General features: G+C 40.5%; 1 protein-coding gene across 4 annotated transcripts in view; it reads left to right on the top strand.

Annotated features, from left to right (window-relative positions):
* asmtl (acetylserotonin O-methyltransferase-like) overlaps window positions 1–18,122 on the top strand; it is a 46,148-nt gene that overhangs the window by 18,617 nt on the left and 9,409 nt on the right. For 2 of the 4 annotated variants that reach the window (XM_043692348.1, XM_043692350.1), the window contains 6 exons: window positions 1,695–1,780; window positions 4,428–4,536; window positions 10,754–11,189; window positions 13,227–13,398; window positions 14,465–14,631; window positions 15,941–16,055. In XM_043692348.1, the coding sequence (XP_043548283.1) occupies window positions 1,695–1,780; window positions 4,428–4,536; window positions 10,754–11,189; window positions 13,227–13,398; window positions 14,465–14,631; window positions 15,941–16,055 (1,085 nt within the window). Of the gene's footprint in view, window positions 1–1,694; window positions 1,781–1,862; window positions 1,928–4,427; window positions 4,537–10,753; window positions 11,190–13,226; window positions 13,399–14,464; window positions 14,632–15,940; window positions 16,056–18,122 lie in introns of all 4 variants that reach the window. The other 2 variants (XM_043692349.1, XM_043692351.1) reach the window with 2 other exon arrangements.

Raw genomic sequence — 18,122 nt, 5'->3', positions numbered from 1 at the left:
TCAACATTTTGGGCAGGGAGAAGACTCCTGCCCAAAACGTCAATTCTCCTGCTCCTCAGATGCTGCCTGACCTGCTGTGTCTTTTCCCAGGCCACAGTCTATCTACTCTAACTCTGCAGCATTTACAGTCCTCATTATTGCCTCATTACTTTCTATGTACCAGGTTAGCAAGTCCTTCTGAATTTAATTTTTTTCCCTAGTGTCTTTTTTTTAATTTTTCTACCAGGGCAGATAGTTTTATACTTAGAACATTGTATTCCATTTGCCATGTTCTTGTCTATTTTCCCAACTTGTGTTAACACCTCTTTGCATCCACTCTACCACTTACTCTTCCAACAGTGTATCATCATCAAACTTTGATATGTTACGCTCAGACCCCTCAACTGCATTGAAGACAGATAAGAGAAAGTTCACTAGATTAATTCCAGAGGTAAAAGATTTGTCTTATGAAGAAAGATTGAGCAGTTAAGGTCTATACTTGTTAATTATGGAGAATTAGGGGAGATCTAATTGATGTGGAAAGGATGCTGAAGGGGATTGACAAAGTAGATACAAGGCAAATGCTTCTTCTTGAGGGGTGACCTTGAATAAGAGGTCGTAGTTTTAGGCTGAAAGGGTGGCAGATTTCAAATAGTTGAGGAGGAATGACTTCTCTCAAAGGGTTGTGTATCTGGAATTCACTAATCCAGAGTGTATGGGGACACTCAATGAATGCCAGGAGGAGATATACAGATTTGAATTTGTAATGGTTTAAAGCGGATCAAGTAAGAAATTGGATTTGAGACTGAGACAGAATCAGTTGTGGTTGTATTAAATGGCAGATCAAACTCAATTGCTTACTCCGACTCTTCCTAGTTCTTATGTTTTTCTGTTAAGGCATTAATATTGATTATAAGTATCTGAGACTTAAGTAATGACACTTGCAGTTGTAACCTACCAACCTTAAAATTTATTTCTGCTCTGTTTTGTGTGCAATGCCTCATCCTTGCTACTATATTACCCCAAAACCATGCTCATATGTTGTGTACTAACCTCTTGTGTGGCACATTATCAAACATGTTTTGCAAATCCAAATAAACTACTAACACTGGTTTTGCTTTTTACATTATAACAATTAACCCTCAAAAGAACAATAACAGATTTGTGAAAAGCTACTTCTAATTCATGAATCCGTGTTGCTTTGCTTAATTGTGGAATGATGGCTTGGCTTCCTTCTGTGCCATAACCATTCAGGCTGCTGTATCTGTGCCACCCTGTGAAAGAGCGAGTCACCTAGTGCTAGTCCTTTGCCTTGTCTTGGTAGACTGACCTCAGCATCCAGGTGAAGAATAAGAGGGGACCAAATAATAGGACTGTGAAAGACTCTGGCGACCATGATGCCATAGTGGTAAGGAAAGGCGGTGCTCACTGTATGTGGCTGCAAGTGAGAATGGCACGGGGAGCCAAGCAAGGGTAACCCTAATGAGCTGAATAATAGATAAGAAGCATTGGAGGATGATGGCATCATTGACTGTCGAAGACTGCAGAGGAGTTGAGGAGAGAGAACAATGCAGGATAACATTTAGGAAATATTTAGCAATTCTGGCAGAATCCGTGATGAGGGAAATAAAGTTAACTTATTGACTCTTGTCACCTTTCATCAACAGTGAAGACATCAGTGACTTGAAATGTTGATTTTGTTTCTCTCCCTACAGATGTTCTCAACTGCTAAGCATTACAGCATTTTCTGCTCTAATTTTGGATATTCAGCATCTGCAGTATTTTGCTTTTGTAATAACTTGTAAGCATTTTTTAAATTTCTTTAATTTGCAAGCTGTTGCCATTTATGGTAAATTTGTGTTTTTCCCTTTGCTATTGTTTAGACTGAGTAATAAAGAGCATAGTGTCTTCACTGGGGTTGCTGTTGTCCTTTGCAGCTGCAAAATTGGTAATGTATTTGAATGTTTACTTGTTCCCTATTTGATTATTTTAAACTGACATGCATTTTCCAAAAAAACCTGTAAATTGAATTTTGATTTATGTCTTTAATTACCATTTATTTAAATAACTGACTTTAACAAAATTCAAAGCAAAGAAATTACCATACACTTGAATAACATGAAATTTAGTTTAAGCCCTTGAACTTGTCCTGCAATGTAATTAGATGACGGTTGATCTATAGGTCACTTCCATTCACTTCTCTTTGTTCCACAACAGAGATGCATGTTTCCAATAATCTTTTAGTACATATGGACATGTGAATTAGGAGCAGCAGTAACATTTCCCTTGACCCTGCTCTGCCATTCTGTAAGATTGTGGCTGTTCTGATTGCTTGCATGTCTACCTACCTTGGATAATCTTTTACCTCCTCGTTTATCAAGAATCTATCTATCTTGTCTTCAAAGTATTCAAGAATTCTGCATCCATTGTCTTATAGATAGGGATATAGACCGATTAATTGAGTGAGCAAAAGCTTGGTAGATGGGATATGATGTGGGAAAATGTGAGGTAATGGTACTTTGGCAGGAAAAATCAAGGAGCTGCATTTTGTTTAAATGGAGAATGACTGCAGAAAGCTACACAACAGAGGGGTTTTGAAGTCCTCATCCTTGAATCACAAAAGGCTAGCATCCAAATTTAGCAGGTCTTTGAAAAGGCAAAATTACTATTGGTCTTTATTTCAAAGGGAATGGTGTATTGAAGTGAGGAGGTTTTGCCAAATCTTAGCCGTTATCTGAGGAAAGATACACTGGCATTGGGGGCAGTCCAGAAAAGATTCACTAGGCTGATACCAGATAGAGAGGGGCTATTTTATGAGAAGACTGGGCATGTGCTTATTAGAATGAAGAAGAATGAGAGATGATCTTATTGAAGCATATAAGATTCTCTGGGGATGTGGCAGGATAGATGCAAAGAGATTGTTTCCCCTTGTGGGTAAGTGTAGGACCAGAGAGTAAAACCTTAGAATAAGAGGTCATTTGTTTAAGATCATGAGGAGGAATTTCTGCTGAGGGTGGTGAATCTGTGCAATGCTTCACTACAGAGGATTGAGGTTGGGTTGTTAAGTACATTCAAAGCTGGGATAGAGTCTGAATCAGTAAGGGAATCAAAGGTTATGAGGAAAAGATAGGAAAGTGGAGAGGATTAACAATTCAGCCACGATCTCATTGAATGGTGGAACAGTCTTGATGGACAGAGTGGCCTACCTCTATGTCTTATGATCTGAGAGTTTCAAAGATAGCTGTCTGTGAGAAAAAAAAGCCTCTCCGTATCTGTTTCAAATGGACATTCTCTTCTTTTGAAATAGTGACCCTAATTTTATATTTTTTCATAAGTAAGTGACTTTTCCAAATGAATCCTATCAAGACCCTTCTCGCTCTTTTATGTTTCATTAAAGTCACCTCTTCCTTTTCCAAACACAACAGAATCAAGCCTGGCCAAGCTTTACAGATCTCAATTGATGCCATATTCATGGCTTTTGGAAAAGTAAAAATAGCCTCACTCTAACTTTGAGTATGAGCCCTTTTGTTTTAATGTTGAGTGTGTGTTCTGGAAAAGCACAGGAGGTTAAGGAGCATCCGAGGAGCAGGAAAATTGAAGTTTTGGGCCGGAGCCCTTCATCAGGAATGTCAGGCCTGTCTCCTTTTTTTAAATGCCTACAATCAACCAGTACACATATTTATTTTTCTGCAACTTGTTTTGGTTTCTTGATTAGATCACACCTCGACTTTTTAAACTCAAGGAAATGCAAATTGTTTAAACTTTACATGATCATAATTCAGCCCTGACATATTTTCTGAAAATCTTTATGGTCCTTCTCCAGCACAGGTGCTGCCAGTGACACTACGTGTGGTTATGCCCTCCAAATATTCTCCAGTATTGAAGAAGATAGAAATCAGGCAAAATATTGCATTTTTGGGAGTTCTTTGATTCTAGGTAGATACAGTCCATCACCAAAATTTGCCCATTCTTGAAATCCTGCTGTTACTTCTGCTCCAGAACACTCCGAGCTCAACCTGCAAAAGAATTCTAGTCCAAAGCCGCCTGCTATATGACAGCAGCTCCAACCTCACATTTGCGGGTTCAATGTCATGATTGAAACTTTAGATGTCCTGAGATCACAATTGATGGAACCAAGCTGAGCGGTTCCCTTATGCACAGTCAGTCACTCTTGCAAAGGTTTTATCTCACTGTCCACACAGAGCCCTATTTCAAACTGCATCCATTGTGCTCAGAGGAAGTTTGTAGAGCAAAAATTATGTGTGATTTGAATATCTTCAGTGCTTATTTTGAGAGAATGGGCCTAATTTTTAACTAAACTCAAATCTACATGTTTTGCTATCAATCAGTATGCTACTACTATGCAGGGTATTAACATAATACTTAATCCCATGTGCAAGAACTAGAGAAATTGAAAATGGTAATGTCAACCAACATTATTGTTCCAGATAACCAACTGGAGACCAAAATTACTGTTTTTCACGAAGAAACAAAAGTAAAATTTTCAGATCTATCTGAGGAACTTCTCTGGGAGTACATACACAGTGGTGAGCCAATGTATGTGCAGATGCTTTACTAATTCACACATGAAACACACTAAAGGTGCACAATATTGTAAAGCGTTCTCCATCTTAGAACATAGTGTATTTCATAAAACAAAACCTTTATGCCCCACTGATAGCCTTATTAAAATGTTGCGGGATTTATCCTGGCTGCTGTTTCTAAGACATGAACAGCCATAGATATAATTCCCTGTAAAAGAGAATGCTTAGTTTTCACCAGTTCCTCAGGTAGGCCCAGTAAAATTCTAGGAGATATTATCACAGATTGTTGAGAGGAAAAGAGACCTGCTGTTGAGCTTTTCATATGTGATCATTAGGACAGGTACATGAAGAGTAAATTTCAGAGTGCACAGCAATTTATACTGCATTAGAATAAGATTGCTGATTGTTTGGCATGTTGATTTTTGGTTGGTCAAGGAATTGTTATGGAAAATGCCCTATGTAGCAGTTAACCTCAAGTTTCCATTTAAATTTTAAATAAGTCAACTAGTTGAGGCATTGTGATGGGTAATGGACTGTTCCCCGGTTAATTCTGAATGGCAGTGTCTCAACAAATCAATAAAGACTGCCACAAGTAGTACCAGGCCTTCCTAAAAGTGAGGTATCAACCTGGTGAAGTTCAAAACACAGGAGTACTTGCATGCCAGACAGCAAAAAATGATGGGCAGAACTAAGTAATTCTACAACCAACAAATTAGATCCAAGTTGTATAGTCTTGCCATTCCTTCGTTTTGCATGAATTCCCTCCCTGCTACTTCTGTGAGTATACCTTCTCCAGGTAGATCGCAGTGGTTCAATCAGGCAGCTTACCACTATCTTCTCAAGTCAACTAGGGATAGGCAATAAATGCTAGTCCAACCAATGAAGACTATGTACTCTGAATGAATTTTTAAAAAATATTTAAATTCGGCAGATAATAGGGAAGGCAGATAGAATGTTGGTCTTTATTTCAAAGAGAATGGAGTATAAAAGTAAGGAAATTTTGATAAAACTATACGAGGTACTAATCAGACCATGCTAGAATACAATGACCAGTTTATGGCCTTTATCTAAGGAAAGACATACGTGCATTGGATACATATTGGACACAAGTATTGGAGTTAGTTCACCGGGCTGATACCATGTATGGAGGGCTCCCTCATGAGGAGAGGTTTCTTAGATTAGACATACACTCGTTGAAATATAAAAGAAGGAGAGGCAATGTTATTGAAGCATAAAAGGACAGATGCAGAAAGGTGGTAGGAGAGTCTAGAGCTAGAGGGCAAAATCTCAGAACAAACGATTGCACTTTTAAGACAGAGCTGAGAAGGAATATCTTCTCTAAAAGGGTGGTGAATCTAGGAAATTCTTTACTGCAGATGACTATTGAAGATTAAACGTAATCAAGCCAGAAATAGACAGATTCTTAGTAAGGGAATCAAGTGTTATGAGGAAAGTGGAGTTGGAGATTATCAGATCAGCCGTGATCTCATTGAGTGGCAGAGCAACTCGATGGGCTGAATAACCTTCTGCTGTGATATCTTATGATTTTACTTGCCAATCAGTCAGCACTCTTTTTCAAATTCAGCATAAATTGTTATTCTGCTTAAAATTGTGTATTCTTGTGTCTGTCTTGATGAGTACAAAATAAAGAGCTTTGACAGCATGTCTTTGCTTTTATTCAGCAATAGTCAAACTCTGCAGTAGCAAGTGATCAGATTATGACGTACAGAACAATGAACAAAACATTTCATCACACCAGGGTGTCACAAAGTGCTTTACAACTAATAATGTGCTTTTGAAGTCTGTCACCATTGCTATAATACAGGAAAACGGTAGCAAGCAGTTTTCAAGTTCTACAATCATCAATGTGATAATCAGTTTGAACATTGTTGGTAGTAGGATATATATTGACAGGTCACTGGGTGGATCCCTGTGATCTTCTTTCAAATAGTGAGATAAGAATGTTTCTATTCACCCAAGAGAGAAATGGAACTTTAGTTCAAGATGTCAAACAATAGGCAGTGCTTCCAACTGTGCAGCACCATCTTTAAAACTTCCCCGGCATGTCAGAGTGGATCTTGTGCTCGAGTATCTGGATTGGAAGTTGAACTCACATTACTTTGATTTGGGGCAGGGATGCTACCCACTGAGTGATAGCTAGTATCTCATTAAAATTTTATTCTAAACATTATTGTTAAATGGCCAATGTTGCTTCAAGCTGGAGGAACAGCATCTCATTTTCTGCTTGGAGATCTTGCAGCCCTCAGGGCTCAATGTAGAAATCAATCGTTTTAAAACCCTAGCACTATATTCCATGTCCTTTACCCACCCCCTCACCCCAAATCCTGTCATGACATGAGTTGTTTTAGTACAGTCCATCCATTTTTAACCAATCATAGGCCCCGTTCGCACCTATCTCGCTTTTCTTCAGCAAAAACATAAATTGTAGGAGAAACTCATGTCTGGCAGCATCTGTGAAGAGAAAGCAGAATTAATGTTTCAAGTTCAGTGACCTTTCAAAACTCCTTTTCTTATTCCCTGGCTTATTATCAACAGTGTTCCTTTCCCTGGACTCTGTTTCCACCAGTCAGCTCACTCCTTTTATCCCCCACCTTTTCTCATCACGATAAAGACCACTTTTTTGCACTTGCTATCAATTCTGAAGAAGGGTCATTGGAATGGAAGTGTTACTCTGTTTTCTCTTCACAGATGCTAGTAGACCTGCTGAGTTTCTCAAGCAATTTCTGGTTTCCTTCAGATTTCTAGCATCCATGGTTTTTTATTTTAGTGTTTCACTCACTGCCACTTCTAGGTATGTCTACCTTGAAGAAGTTATGCTCCTGTCTTTATTCTGACTAAGTTTCTGCTTTATCTCTCCTCTTGTTCACCATCATTTGTTTTATTATAGTGTTGTGTTATGTTTTAGTAATATTTGAGTTTGTGCAGAAATTTATATTTGGGATGCTTTCTGGGAACATGCAAACCACAAACTTTATAAATATTAATGTATGTTGCCAAATTAATTTTGTAAAACTTAAGCCTTTCTACTCGAGGACATGCTTGGTTTCTTGGACCTTCAGTAAGTTTTATCCTGGCTTTGTTGAAATTAGAGAGGATTTGTTTTATGAATCATCTGAAAAGAAAGTTTTATTGGTGTTGGGTGGGGCGGGTTGACTCCCAGGTCATCACCATCTGCTTCTTTGCTCTAGAATGTCCTCCTAAAACATTTCTGCTTTTCTTTCTCTTTTTATGTTGAGATTTTCAAATATCCACTCCTAATCAAGATTTGATTGCACATTATACACCTCTATTAGTACAAATGGAATAGGTCTCCATGGATAATTATAGATGTGGATGCAAATCCTGTAGTTCTGTGTCAGCTGAAGAATTAGAGTTTTTTTTTAAATTTATTCATTTTTGTGGGATGTGGGTGTCTCTGGCTGGCATTTATTGCCCCATCCCTAGCTGCCCTTGAGGAGGTGGGGGTGACCTGCCTTCTTGAACCACTGCAGTCCACCTGCTGTGGGTTGACCTACATTACCATTAGGGAAGGAATTACAGGATTTGGACCCAGCGACAGTGAAGGAATGCCAATTATATTTTCAGGTCAGGATGGTGAGTGGTTTGGAGGGCAACATGAAGATTGTGGTGTTCTCTATATCTGCTGCCCTTGTCCCTCTAAATGGAAGTGGTCTTGGGTTTGGAAGGTGCTGCCCAAGGATCTTTGGTGAATTTCTGCAGTGCATATTTTAGAGAGTACACCCTGAGCATTAGACGTGGAGGGAGTGGATGCTTTGGGTGCAATGCCAATCAAACTGTTTTGTCCTGGATCGTGTCAAGCTTCTTGTGTTGTCGTGAGTCAGGACATGAGTTACTTGCTGCAGTATTTCAAGCCGCTGACCTGTTCTTATAGCCACTGCTATAGTTCAGTTGAGTTTCTTATCAATGATAACTCCTAGGATGTTGATAATGGAAGATTCAGTAATGGTAACACCGTTGAATATTAAGGGATGGCGGTTGAATTGTCTGTCATTGGTGATGGTCATAGCCTGGCATTTGTGTGGTGCAGATGTTACTTGCCACTTGTCAGCCCAAGCCTGGATGTTGTCCAGATCTTGTTACATTTGGACACGAACTGCTTCAGTGTCTGAGGAGTCGCAAATTGTACTGAACATGGTGAAATCATGGAGAACATCGACACTTTGGCCCTTATGATGCAGAGGAGGTCCATCGAAGAAGCAGCTGAAGATGGTTGGGGCACTACCCTGAGGAACTCCTGCAGAGATGTCCTGGAGCTGAGATGACTGACCTCCAAAAACCACTACCATCTTCCCGTATGGCAGGTATAGCTCTAACCATTGGAGAGTTTGCTTCCTCATACCAAATGATTTCCGTTTTGCTAGGGCTACTTGATGCCACAGTTGGTCGAATGCAGCCTTGATGTCAAGGGCTGTCACCCTTACCTCACCTCTGGAATTCAGCTGTTGTGTCCATGTTTGAACCAAGGCTGTAATGAGGTCTGGAGCTGAGTGTCCCTGGCAGAACCCAAACTGGGCGTCACTGCTTGATAGCAATGGTGATAACTCCTCCTGTCACTTAACTCATAATAGACAGTAGACTGGTGGGGCAATAATTGGCTGGGTTGGATTTGTCCTTTATTTTTGTATACAGAACATACCTGGGCAATTTTCTGCATTGTCGGGTAGATACCAGTGTTGTAACTGTACTGAAACAGTTTGGCTCGGGGAGCAGCAGGTTTTGGAGCACAAGTCTTCAGGACTATCGCCGGAATGTTGCCAGGGCCTGTAGCCTTGGCAGTATCCAGTGCCTCCAGCTATTTCTTGATATCATGTGGAGTGAACAAATAGGCTGAAGATTGGTATCTGTAATACTAGGGACCTCTGGAAGACGCCAACATGAATCATCTACTCAACAATTTTGGCTGAAGGTTGCTGTGAAGGCTTCAGTTTTCTTTTGCATTGAAAATGGGGATATTTGTGGGGCCTCCTCCTCCAGTGAGTTGTTTAATTGTCCACCACCATTCGCGATAGGATGTAGCAGGACTGCAGTGCTTAGATCTGCCCATTGGTTGTGGGATCACTTGGCTCTGTCTACAACTGGCATGAAAGTAGTCCTGTTTGGTGGCTTCACCAGTTGACACCTCATCTTCCAGTATGCCTCGTGCTACTCCTGGTATGCTCTCTCACAGTCTCCCTTGAACCAAGGTTGGTTCGATGGCTTGATGGTAATGGTTGAGTGAGGGATATGCTGGGCCAATAAACTACAGGTTCTGCTGGAGTACAATTCTGATGCTGTTGATGCTCCACAGTGCCTCAACAATGCCCAGTCTTGAGTTGCTAAGTCTGTTCAAAGTCTGTCCCATTTAGCATGGTGATAGTGCCACACAACACGATGGAAGTTATTCTCAGTGTGAAGGCAGGACTTCGCTTCCACAAGGACTGTGTGGTGGTCACTCTTACAGATATTGTTATGGACAGATGCATCTGGATGAGACTTAAATATGTTTTTCCCTCTTGTTGGTTTCCCCACTACCTGTCGAAAACCCAGTCGGCAACTATGTCCTTTAGGACCGAGCCAGCTCGATCAGTAGTATTGCTGCTGAGCTACTCTTGATAGTGGGCATTGAAATCCTCCACCTAGAGTACATTTTGTGCCCTAACCATCTTCAGTGCTTCTTCTAAGTGTTGCTCAACATGGAGGAGTACAGATTCATCAACCAAGGGAGGATGGTACGTGGAGGAAGTTTCCTTGCCCATATTTAACCTGAAGCCATGAGACTTCATAGGATCTGGAGTCAGTGTTGAGGACTCCTAGGTCAACTCCCTCCTGACTGTATACCACTGTGCCACCATCTCTGATGGGTCCGTCCTATAGGTGGAACAGGACATACATATGGTGTCTGGGACATTGTCTGTAAGGAATGATTCTGTGAGCAGAGTTGCAGGCTAAGGATTAATCATTACTGTGCTTAACATTCAGGTGGAGATATTGTGTGAGAATGCTGATAATGTCTGGGAATTCCCATCTGCTAATAGGTTAACAGCACATCAAACAGACTTTTAGATCCTCACGTCATAGTGATTTCAGCCATTGTCATTTTTGTTCTGATATTCAGAACTTATTTCTTTGTATTTCAATGTTTCTGAATAACTATGTACGATATATTGGACATACGTTTCTTCATGTATTGTTTGTTCCTTTGCTTCCAGGGACAAGGCGGGTGGATATGGAATTCAGGCGCTTGGTGGAATGCTGGTTGAGTATGTTTGTGGGGACTTTTTAAATGTTGTGGGATTCCCTTTGAATCACTTCTGCAAAACACTGGGTGAGATCTACAGCCCGCCTGTAAGTTATTGCATTGCAGATCATGCTGTTGCAAGTTTGGAAGACACCCATGATCTTCAGCAGGACTCTGCAAACCACAGGGGAAATGAAATAGCAGGAAAGAAACCGAATTCTGACCAAACTGCAGTGTCAGAAAAAGTGGCAAATAGCCCAAGCACCGAGAAGCCGAACGGTATTCCCAAGGTGAAAGGCCCAGCAGTACTTCACCACAACGTAACGAATATATCTACCGAGACTGAGGCAAATGTTGCCTGGCTTCGTAAAATCGCAGACCTAGTGAATGGTTTTAAAGCATCAAAGGTAAGGATGTAGGGAGTAAATTAGAATACAGTTGTTTCAAAGTTATTAAAGGAATTTGAGTTATGGTCATAAAGTCATAGGAAACAGCCACTTCGGCCCACAATGTCAATGCCAACCAGCCAACACCAAACTACACTAATCCCGTTTACTTGCACTTGGTCCACAAGCTACTGTGCCCTGTTGTTTTAAGTGCCCATCCAGATGTTTTTAAATGTTGTGAGAGTATCTTCCCCCACCAGCCTCTCAGGCAGCGCATTGCATATTTCTGCCACCCTCAGAGTGAAAAATCTTTTTCTCAGATTTCCTCTAAAGTTCTCACCTTAAACTTGTGTCTTCTGATCTGAAATGCATTTGGTGTGGGGAGAAAATTCTCACAATTTACTGTGTCTGTGCCTTTCACAATTTTGTCTGAATCAGATCCCCCCTCAACTTCCTCTGCTTCAAGTAAAACAAACCCAGTCTATCCAGTCTCTCCTCATAACTGTGGTGGGGAGGTGATGGCCTAGTGGTTTAATCACTAGAGTATTAATCCAGAGTCTAGTGGGTAATGTCCTGGGACGTAGGTTCAAATCATGCCATGGAAAATGGTGAAATTTGAATTCAATAAAAGAGAAAAAGAAAATCTGGTTTTAAAAGTCTAGTGATGACCATGACACTTTTGCCCAATTGTTGGAAAAACCTATCTGATTCACTAATATCCTTTATGGGATGAAGCCAGTATCCTTACCTGGTCTATCTATATGTGACTCCAGACTCTCAGCAAAGTGTTTGACTCTCAGCTGACCTCTGGGCAAATAGGGATGGGCAATAAATGGTAGCCTGGCTAGTGACGACTGTGAATGAATATAGATTTTAAAAAAACTTACCAATCCTGGCAATTTTTCTCTGCACCCTCTCCAGTGCAATCATGTATTTCCGATAGTGAGGCAACCAGGGCTGCATGCAGTATTCCACCTGTGGCCTAACCAATGTTTTATACAGTCATAAAGTTTGACTTCTTTGCTCCTATATTCTACTCTCCAGCAAATAAAAGCAAGCATCCCATATGTTGCCTTCACCACCCTGTCAACCTGTGCTGACACCTTCAGGGATGTGTGGACTTATATGCCGAGGTCCCTTTGTTCCTCTGTACTCTCTGGGAACCTATCATTCATTGTAGTCTCAAGTAAAAGGATTGCCCAGTTGGAATGTTCATATATGTAGGCTAAAAGGTTTTTCATCAACTAGGCAAAAGTGAGGACTGCAGATGCTGGAGGTTAGAGTTGAGAGTGTGGCACTGGAAAAGCCTTCCTGATGAGGGGCTTTTGCCCGAAACGTCGATTTTCCTGTTCCTCAGATGCTGCCTGACCTGCTGTGCATTTCCAGCACCACACATTCAACACTAAAAGGTTTTTAAGTTTGCTTTGCGGTCAGTGAGCTGTGGCAGCAGATGGACTGCTCTAATAGGTCTTTGATCATCTGGCCTTGATAGGGCAGAACAACAGCTGACATTTCTCTCTGATTGCAATCCAAAAGCTCCTGCTGAGAGTGAGAGTATGTGCACCCAAGGTAAACTCTGGACTGACCTTGCCGATGGTCACCAGCCCACACAAGAGCATACAGTCTGCTGTGTAAGTTCTTCATGCTTTCGGGACACTGGCAGCATCTCTGGGGCTGTGCAAGGATCACAGTTTGGTAGAAAGAGCAATGTAAAACATCTATTACAGTGAAAAATACAGCATTTTGTTATGACCCAACGTTAAATACTGTGGATCATGGGCCAATGACTTTTTTTGTTACTGGTGCTGAAATGTACTTTGAAATTTTAAAAGTGAGTTGGAAGTATTCCAGATTAAAGTGCTTTGTATATTCGTTTTGAATTTGCCCCTTACCCAACATTTATTTCATCATTTAGACTATGTGATGGTTTAACTGAACTTAGATTTATCATGTTATACTTGCTTACTGGAGAAGAGGTGTTCCTCACCAGTCTCCTTCACTTTTTTTCCAGCTCTATTTTCTGTTCAGACCTAAGAGTAATTTTCTAATTTTCTACAGGTCTTATTCACAGCTTCAAAACTCAAAATATTTGATGCATTGAGTACACAGGATGGGTTAGAAATCTCAGAAATTTCTCAGAGATTAGAGACCACATTGGATGGAACCAAATGCCTCTTAGATGCCTGTATTACCCTTAACTTGCTTGAAAAAGCCCCAGGCACATCGCAGCGTGAGTAAACCTTGTTCTTGAAGTAAAACTGTGCTTCGTTCAAATGGAGGTCAGTGTAATTATCATCCTTACTGGTCTCTTTGTTACTCTCCTGCTCTTCTATGCAGCTTTGACCAAGTGTGTGCTGAAGACATAATCTTTTTTCAGGTGCTTTACTGTGTGTAATAGCTAGGAATTAGTTGGCAGAGGGAGGTGATGGCTTAATGGTATTATTGCTGGACTGTTAATCCATAGATCCAATAATGTTCTGTGGACTCAGATTCAAATCTTGCCATGGCCGATGGTGTAATTCAGTAAAATATTTAGAAATAGGAGTCTAATGATGACCATGATCCATTGCCGATTGTCAGAAAAAACCCCATCAGGTTTGCTAATGTCCTTTAGGGAATGAAACTGCCATCCTTACCTGGTCTGGGCAGATCCACAGCAATGTGGTTGACTCTTAACTGCCCTCTGGGTAATTAGGGATGGGCATTAAATACTGGCCCTCATCCCAAGAATGAATTTCAAAAAAATTGAAGGAATTTGGTCTGCCTTGTTATCTGCTTTGCTATCGCTCAAAGGGTTGTGAACCTGTGGAATTCATTACTTCAGAGGGTTGTAGATGCTCAGTCATTGAATATGTTCAGGATTAAGATCATTAGTTTTGTAGATTTTAAGAGGATTAAGAGAAATGAGATAATCTAAGAATATGGAGTTGGGGTAGTGTATCAGCCATATTCCTTTAGACTGGGGCAGCAGACTTGAAAGACCAAATTTCCTGCTTTATTATGTTGGTATTCTCTGCTCCTGTCTCATAATGTTTAGCAATGTCGTATCAAATCTGTATTGGAATGTTTACATGTCTAAAATAAATATCCTTTCTAGAATAGTTTGCAAATCAGCACAGAATGTTGAATTGCGGTTTGAATGTTTACCAGCAAGAAATAACTTGTAGTCAGCTACAATATAACAATAGTCATGAAGAAGCTGAAAAAACATAACTGAGTATATTGTTATGCCAAAACTGTACAAAAGATCAAGTAACTCATTCATTGTTTTTTTTCTTTTCATTTTACTTTTGCAGTGTACAAGAATACACAACTAGCCAACACATATCTGGTGTCAAGCAGTGAAAACTCTCTACATGACTATATCGTTTATGCTAATGACCATACTTGGCCATATTTCACTCATCTTGCTTCAGTTATTAAAGAAGGTGCTCACAGAACAAAGGCTGATGACTTAGTTCAGGTAAAAAAAGTCTAGATTTCCTTGTCACTAAAGCTACAGATCTAGTCAAGCAAACATTTTCTAGTATTAGTCTTGGGGTATCATTGTGATATAATAGTGACTTCTGTTAGTATAGTATCTTTAACATAGTAAAATGTCAAGAGATATTAACTACAGAATGTAATTTGTGGTTGAAATCCTGGAACTCTCATCCCAACAACACTAATTGTATGTGCATCGCATGTATTTTGTCAGTTGAAGAATGCAGCTCAGCAATATCTTCTAAAGTGAGTTAGGGATAAAAAACAAATGCTGGCCTTTCCAGTCAATCACCCATTCCAAGAACAAATTTGCAAAAAGCTAGCAAACTTCATTTATGCTCACTAGAGCTTAGTGAAAAAGTTTGCTATGTATGCCAGAACGCTCCGAAAGAGATGATCCTTACCATTGAGATGGCCTGTCTAATGGCATTAAAAGGCATCAACTGCAATTGTGACCAAATCCAGCTTCTTCCAGGTTTCAATTCATAAGAAATTCTACTTTTTGTGAGTTCAGTGTTTGTCGATCTTTTGAAAAAGGAGCCATGACTAGCCTATTTGATTTTGGTTGACTCTGCGGTGCAGTAGAGTCCGTAAGGTGTTCTACTGAGACTGTGTCTGGCCTGCTAAACAAAATAGATCACAGCACTATTTTGAAGAACAGTGACAGATCTGGACTAATGCTTATACCTCAACAAGTGAAAAGAGATTCAAAAGCACCTGAGGAAGTGGTGGATTTGTGCACAGTTACAACATTTAAAATACATTTAGAATATGAACTCATGAGTAGGAAAGGTGTGGAGGGATATGAGCCAGGAGCAGGCAGGTGGGACTAGTTTTGTTTGGGATTATGCTTGACATTGACTGGTTGGATCAAAGGGCTTGTTTCCGTGCTAAATAATTCTGACTTTGAGTCTAAGTGCCACAGATTCTGAAAGTCTGAAATAAAAACACAAAATCCTGGGAGAGCGCTAGTCAGGTAGCAATTAAGAAGAGAGAAGCAATTAGTTTGAAGTGTAAAAGAATGCATGAAGTCCGAGTAGAGAGAGAATTACACCCACATCTAAAGTCTTTCACTGTATTTGGTTAAATGTGACAATAAATCAAATCAATCAATCACCATTCTCTTCCATTATCACTCTACCCTTCGAGATTGCACTAATGCTAGACTCTCTGTCAATATATTTGTTGCTTTGATACACTTTGTACTGACATTTCATAATTGGCCTAAATTATCTCCAAAGTCACCTATTTTTTAAGTGTTACTTAACCTCATGGTTTTCTATCAACAGAATTCTGAACAAACACCAACTTTTATATCTGCAGTTAACTGCCTTATCAAAGTGACAGGAAATAACATTGTCTTGGCGTTTGATCTTTCATCATTTAAAACAGCTTGTGATTTAGGTATGAATTTTTAAGAATGTAATTACGCAACATTTTCTTTTCCTCCCTACAAGTGATGTAATTTGTTGTACAGCAGTCTCTAAAGGGGGTTCGTCATAAGGGGTAAGCACAGGAGTAGGCCACTGGGCTCCTTGAACTCCTGAAGTTTATTTGTAATACAAAAATAAGATGTGGCACCAGAGTTTCAGTCTCGTTTTATTTTGTTGCTTTTGGGATGTATGTGGCACCAGCAGTGCCATAAAATATTGTTCTTCAGTGGGTTGGTGTGGACCTAATGGCTCAAATGGCCTGCTTCCAAATCTGTATGGATTCTATGTAACTATTTACTGAAAAGGGGTGTGCAATCAGACCAGGTGTGCCTATAGGGGAAAATAAAAAGGTAGACCTGGATCTGACCTCGTTAATCTGTTGGGAATGAAGAGTGAGTGCATAGCAAGGCAGCTGTGCAGCTTTGAGGGAATGCTGCATTTGGTCATTTTCACTTGCAGAATCAAAACTGCCAGCTGAGCGGCAGAGCCCAAGCAGTAGAAGTGAGCATAGAATCAGGAATGAGCATTTGAGTAAGTAGAATCTGAGTAGAGAAGCAAAGGTTTGAAGAAATTAATCTGAAGGCCAGAGGGATAGTATTGGAATGGAAGCTACAGTACTTGGGGGTGACTTTGAAGTGAGTGGTAAGGTATTATAGCAATTTAGAGAGAAACATTTAAAGGCCTCAGTTTGAACTCTTGCTACAGCTGGCTTGCTCGGAGACATGAATGGGTCTCAGGCTCAGATTCTAAAGTTTTTGCTTTATTTTGCTTTATTATTTCTCTTCCTAAGTTAGCATTGGATGCAATAGACAATAGGTGCAGGAGTAGGCCATTCTGCCCTTCGAGCCTGCACCACTATTCAATATGATCATGGCTGATCATCCTTAATCAGTATCCTGTTCCTGCCTTATCTCCATAACCCTTGATTCCACAATCCTTGAGAGCTCTATCCAACTTTTTCTTAAATGAATCCAGACACTGGTCCTCCACTGCCCTCTGGGGTAGAGCATTCCACACAGCCACCACTCTCTGAGTGAAGAAGTTTCTCCTCATCTCTGTCCTAAATGGTTTACCCCGTATTTTTAAGCTGTGTCCTGTAGTTCGGCACTCACCCATCAGCGGAAACATGTTTCCTGCCTCCAGAGTGTCCAATCCTTTAATAATCTTATATGTCTCAATCAGATCCCCTCTCAGTCTTCTAAACTCAAGGGTATACTAGCCCAGTTGCTCCAGTCTTTCAGTGTAAGGTAATCCTGCCATTCCAGGAATTGACCTCGTGAACATACGCTGCACTCCCTCAATAGCCAGAATGTCTTTCCTCAAATTTGGAGACCAGAACTGCACACAGTACGCCAGGTATGGTCTCACCAGTGCCCTGTACAGCTGCGGAAGAACCTCTTTGCTTCGATACTCAATCCCTCTTGTTATGAAGGCCAGCATGCTATTAGCCTTCTTCACTACCTGCTGTACCTGCATGCTTACCTTCATTGACTGGTGTACAAGAACACCCAGATCTCTCTGAACTGCCCCTTTACCTGAATTGATTCCATTTAGGTAGTAATCTGCCTTCCTGTTCTTGCCACCAAAGTGGATAATCATACATTTATCCACATTAAACTGCATCTGCCATGCATCTGACCACTCACCTAACTTGTTCAGGTCACCCTGTAATCTCCTAAAATCCTCATCACATTTCACCCTACCACCCAGCTTAGTATCATCAGCAAATTTGCTAATGTTATTACTAATCCATCTTCTATATCATTAACATATATTGTAAAAAGCTGCGGTCCCAGTACTGATCCCTGCGGTACGCTGCCTGTGATCACTGCCTGCCATTCCGAAATGGAGCCGTATATCACTACTCTTTGTTTCCTATCAACCAACCAACTTTCAATCCAAGTTAGTACTTTGCCCCCAATACCATGCGCCCTAATTTTGCTCACTAACATCCTATGTGGGACTTTATCAAAAGTTTTCTGAAAGTCCAGGTACACTACAGCTACTGGATCTCCCTTGTCCATCTTCAGAGTTACAT

Source organism: Chiloscyllium plagiosum, chromosome 6 (assembly GCF_004010195.1).
Source record: "Chiloscyllium plagiosum isolate BGI_BamShark_2017 chromosome 6, ASM401019v2, whole genome shotgun sequence".
Taxonomy (NCBI): domain Eukaryota; kingdom Metazoa; phylum Chordata; class Chondrichthyes; order Orectolobiformes; family Hemiscylliidae; genus Chiloscyllium; species Chiloscyllium plagiosum.
Note: the sequence above shows the minus strand (reverse complement) of the source record. Positions and strands in the feature narration are given on the sequence as shown.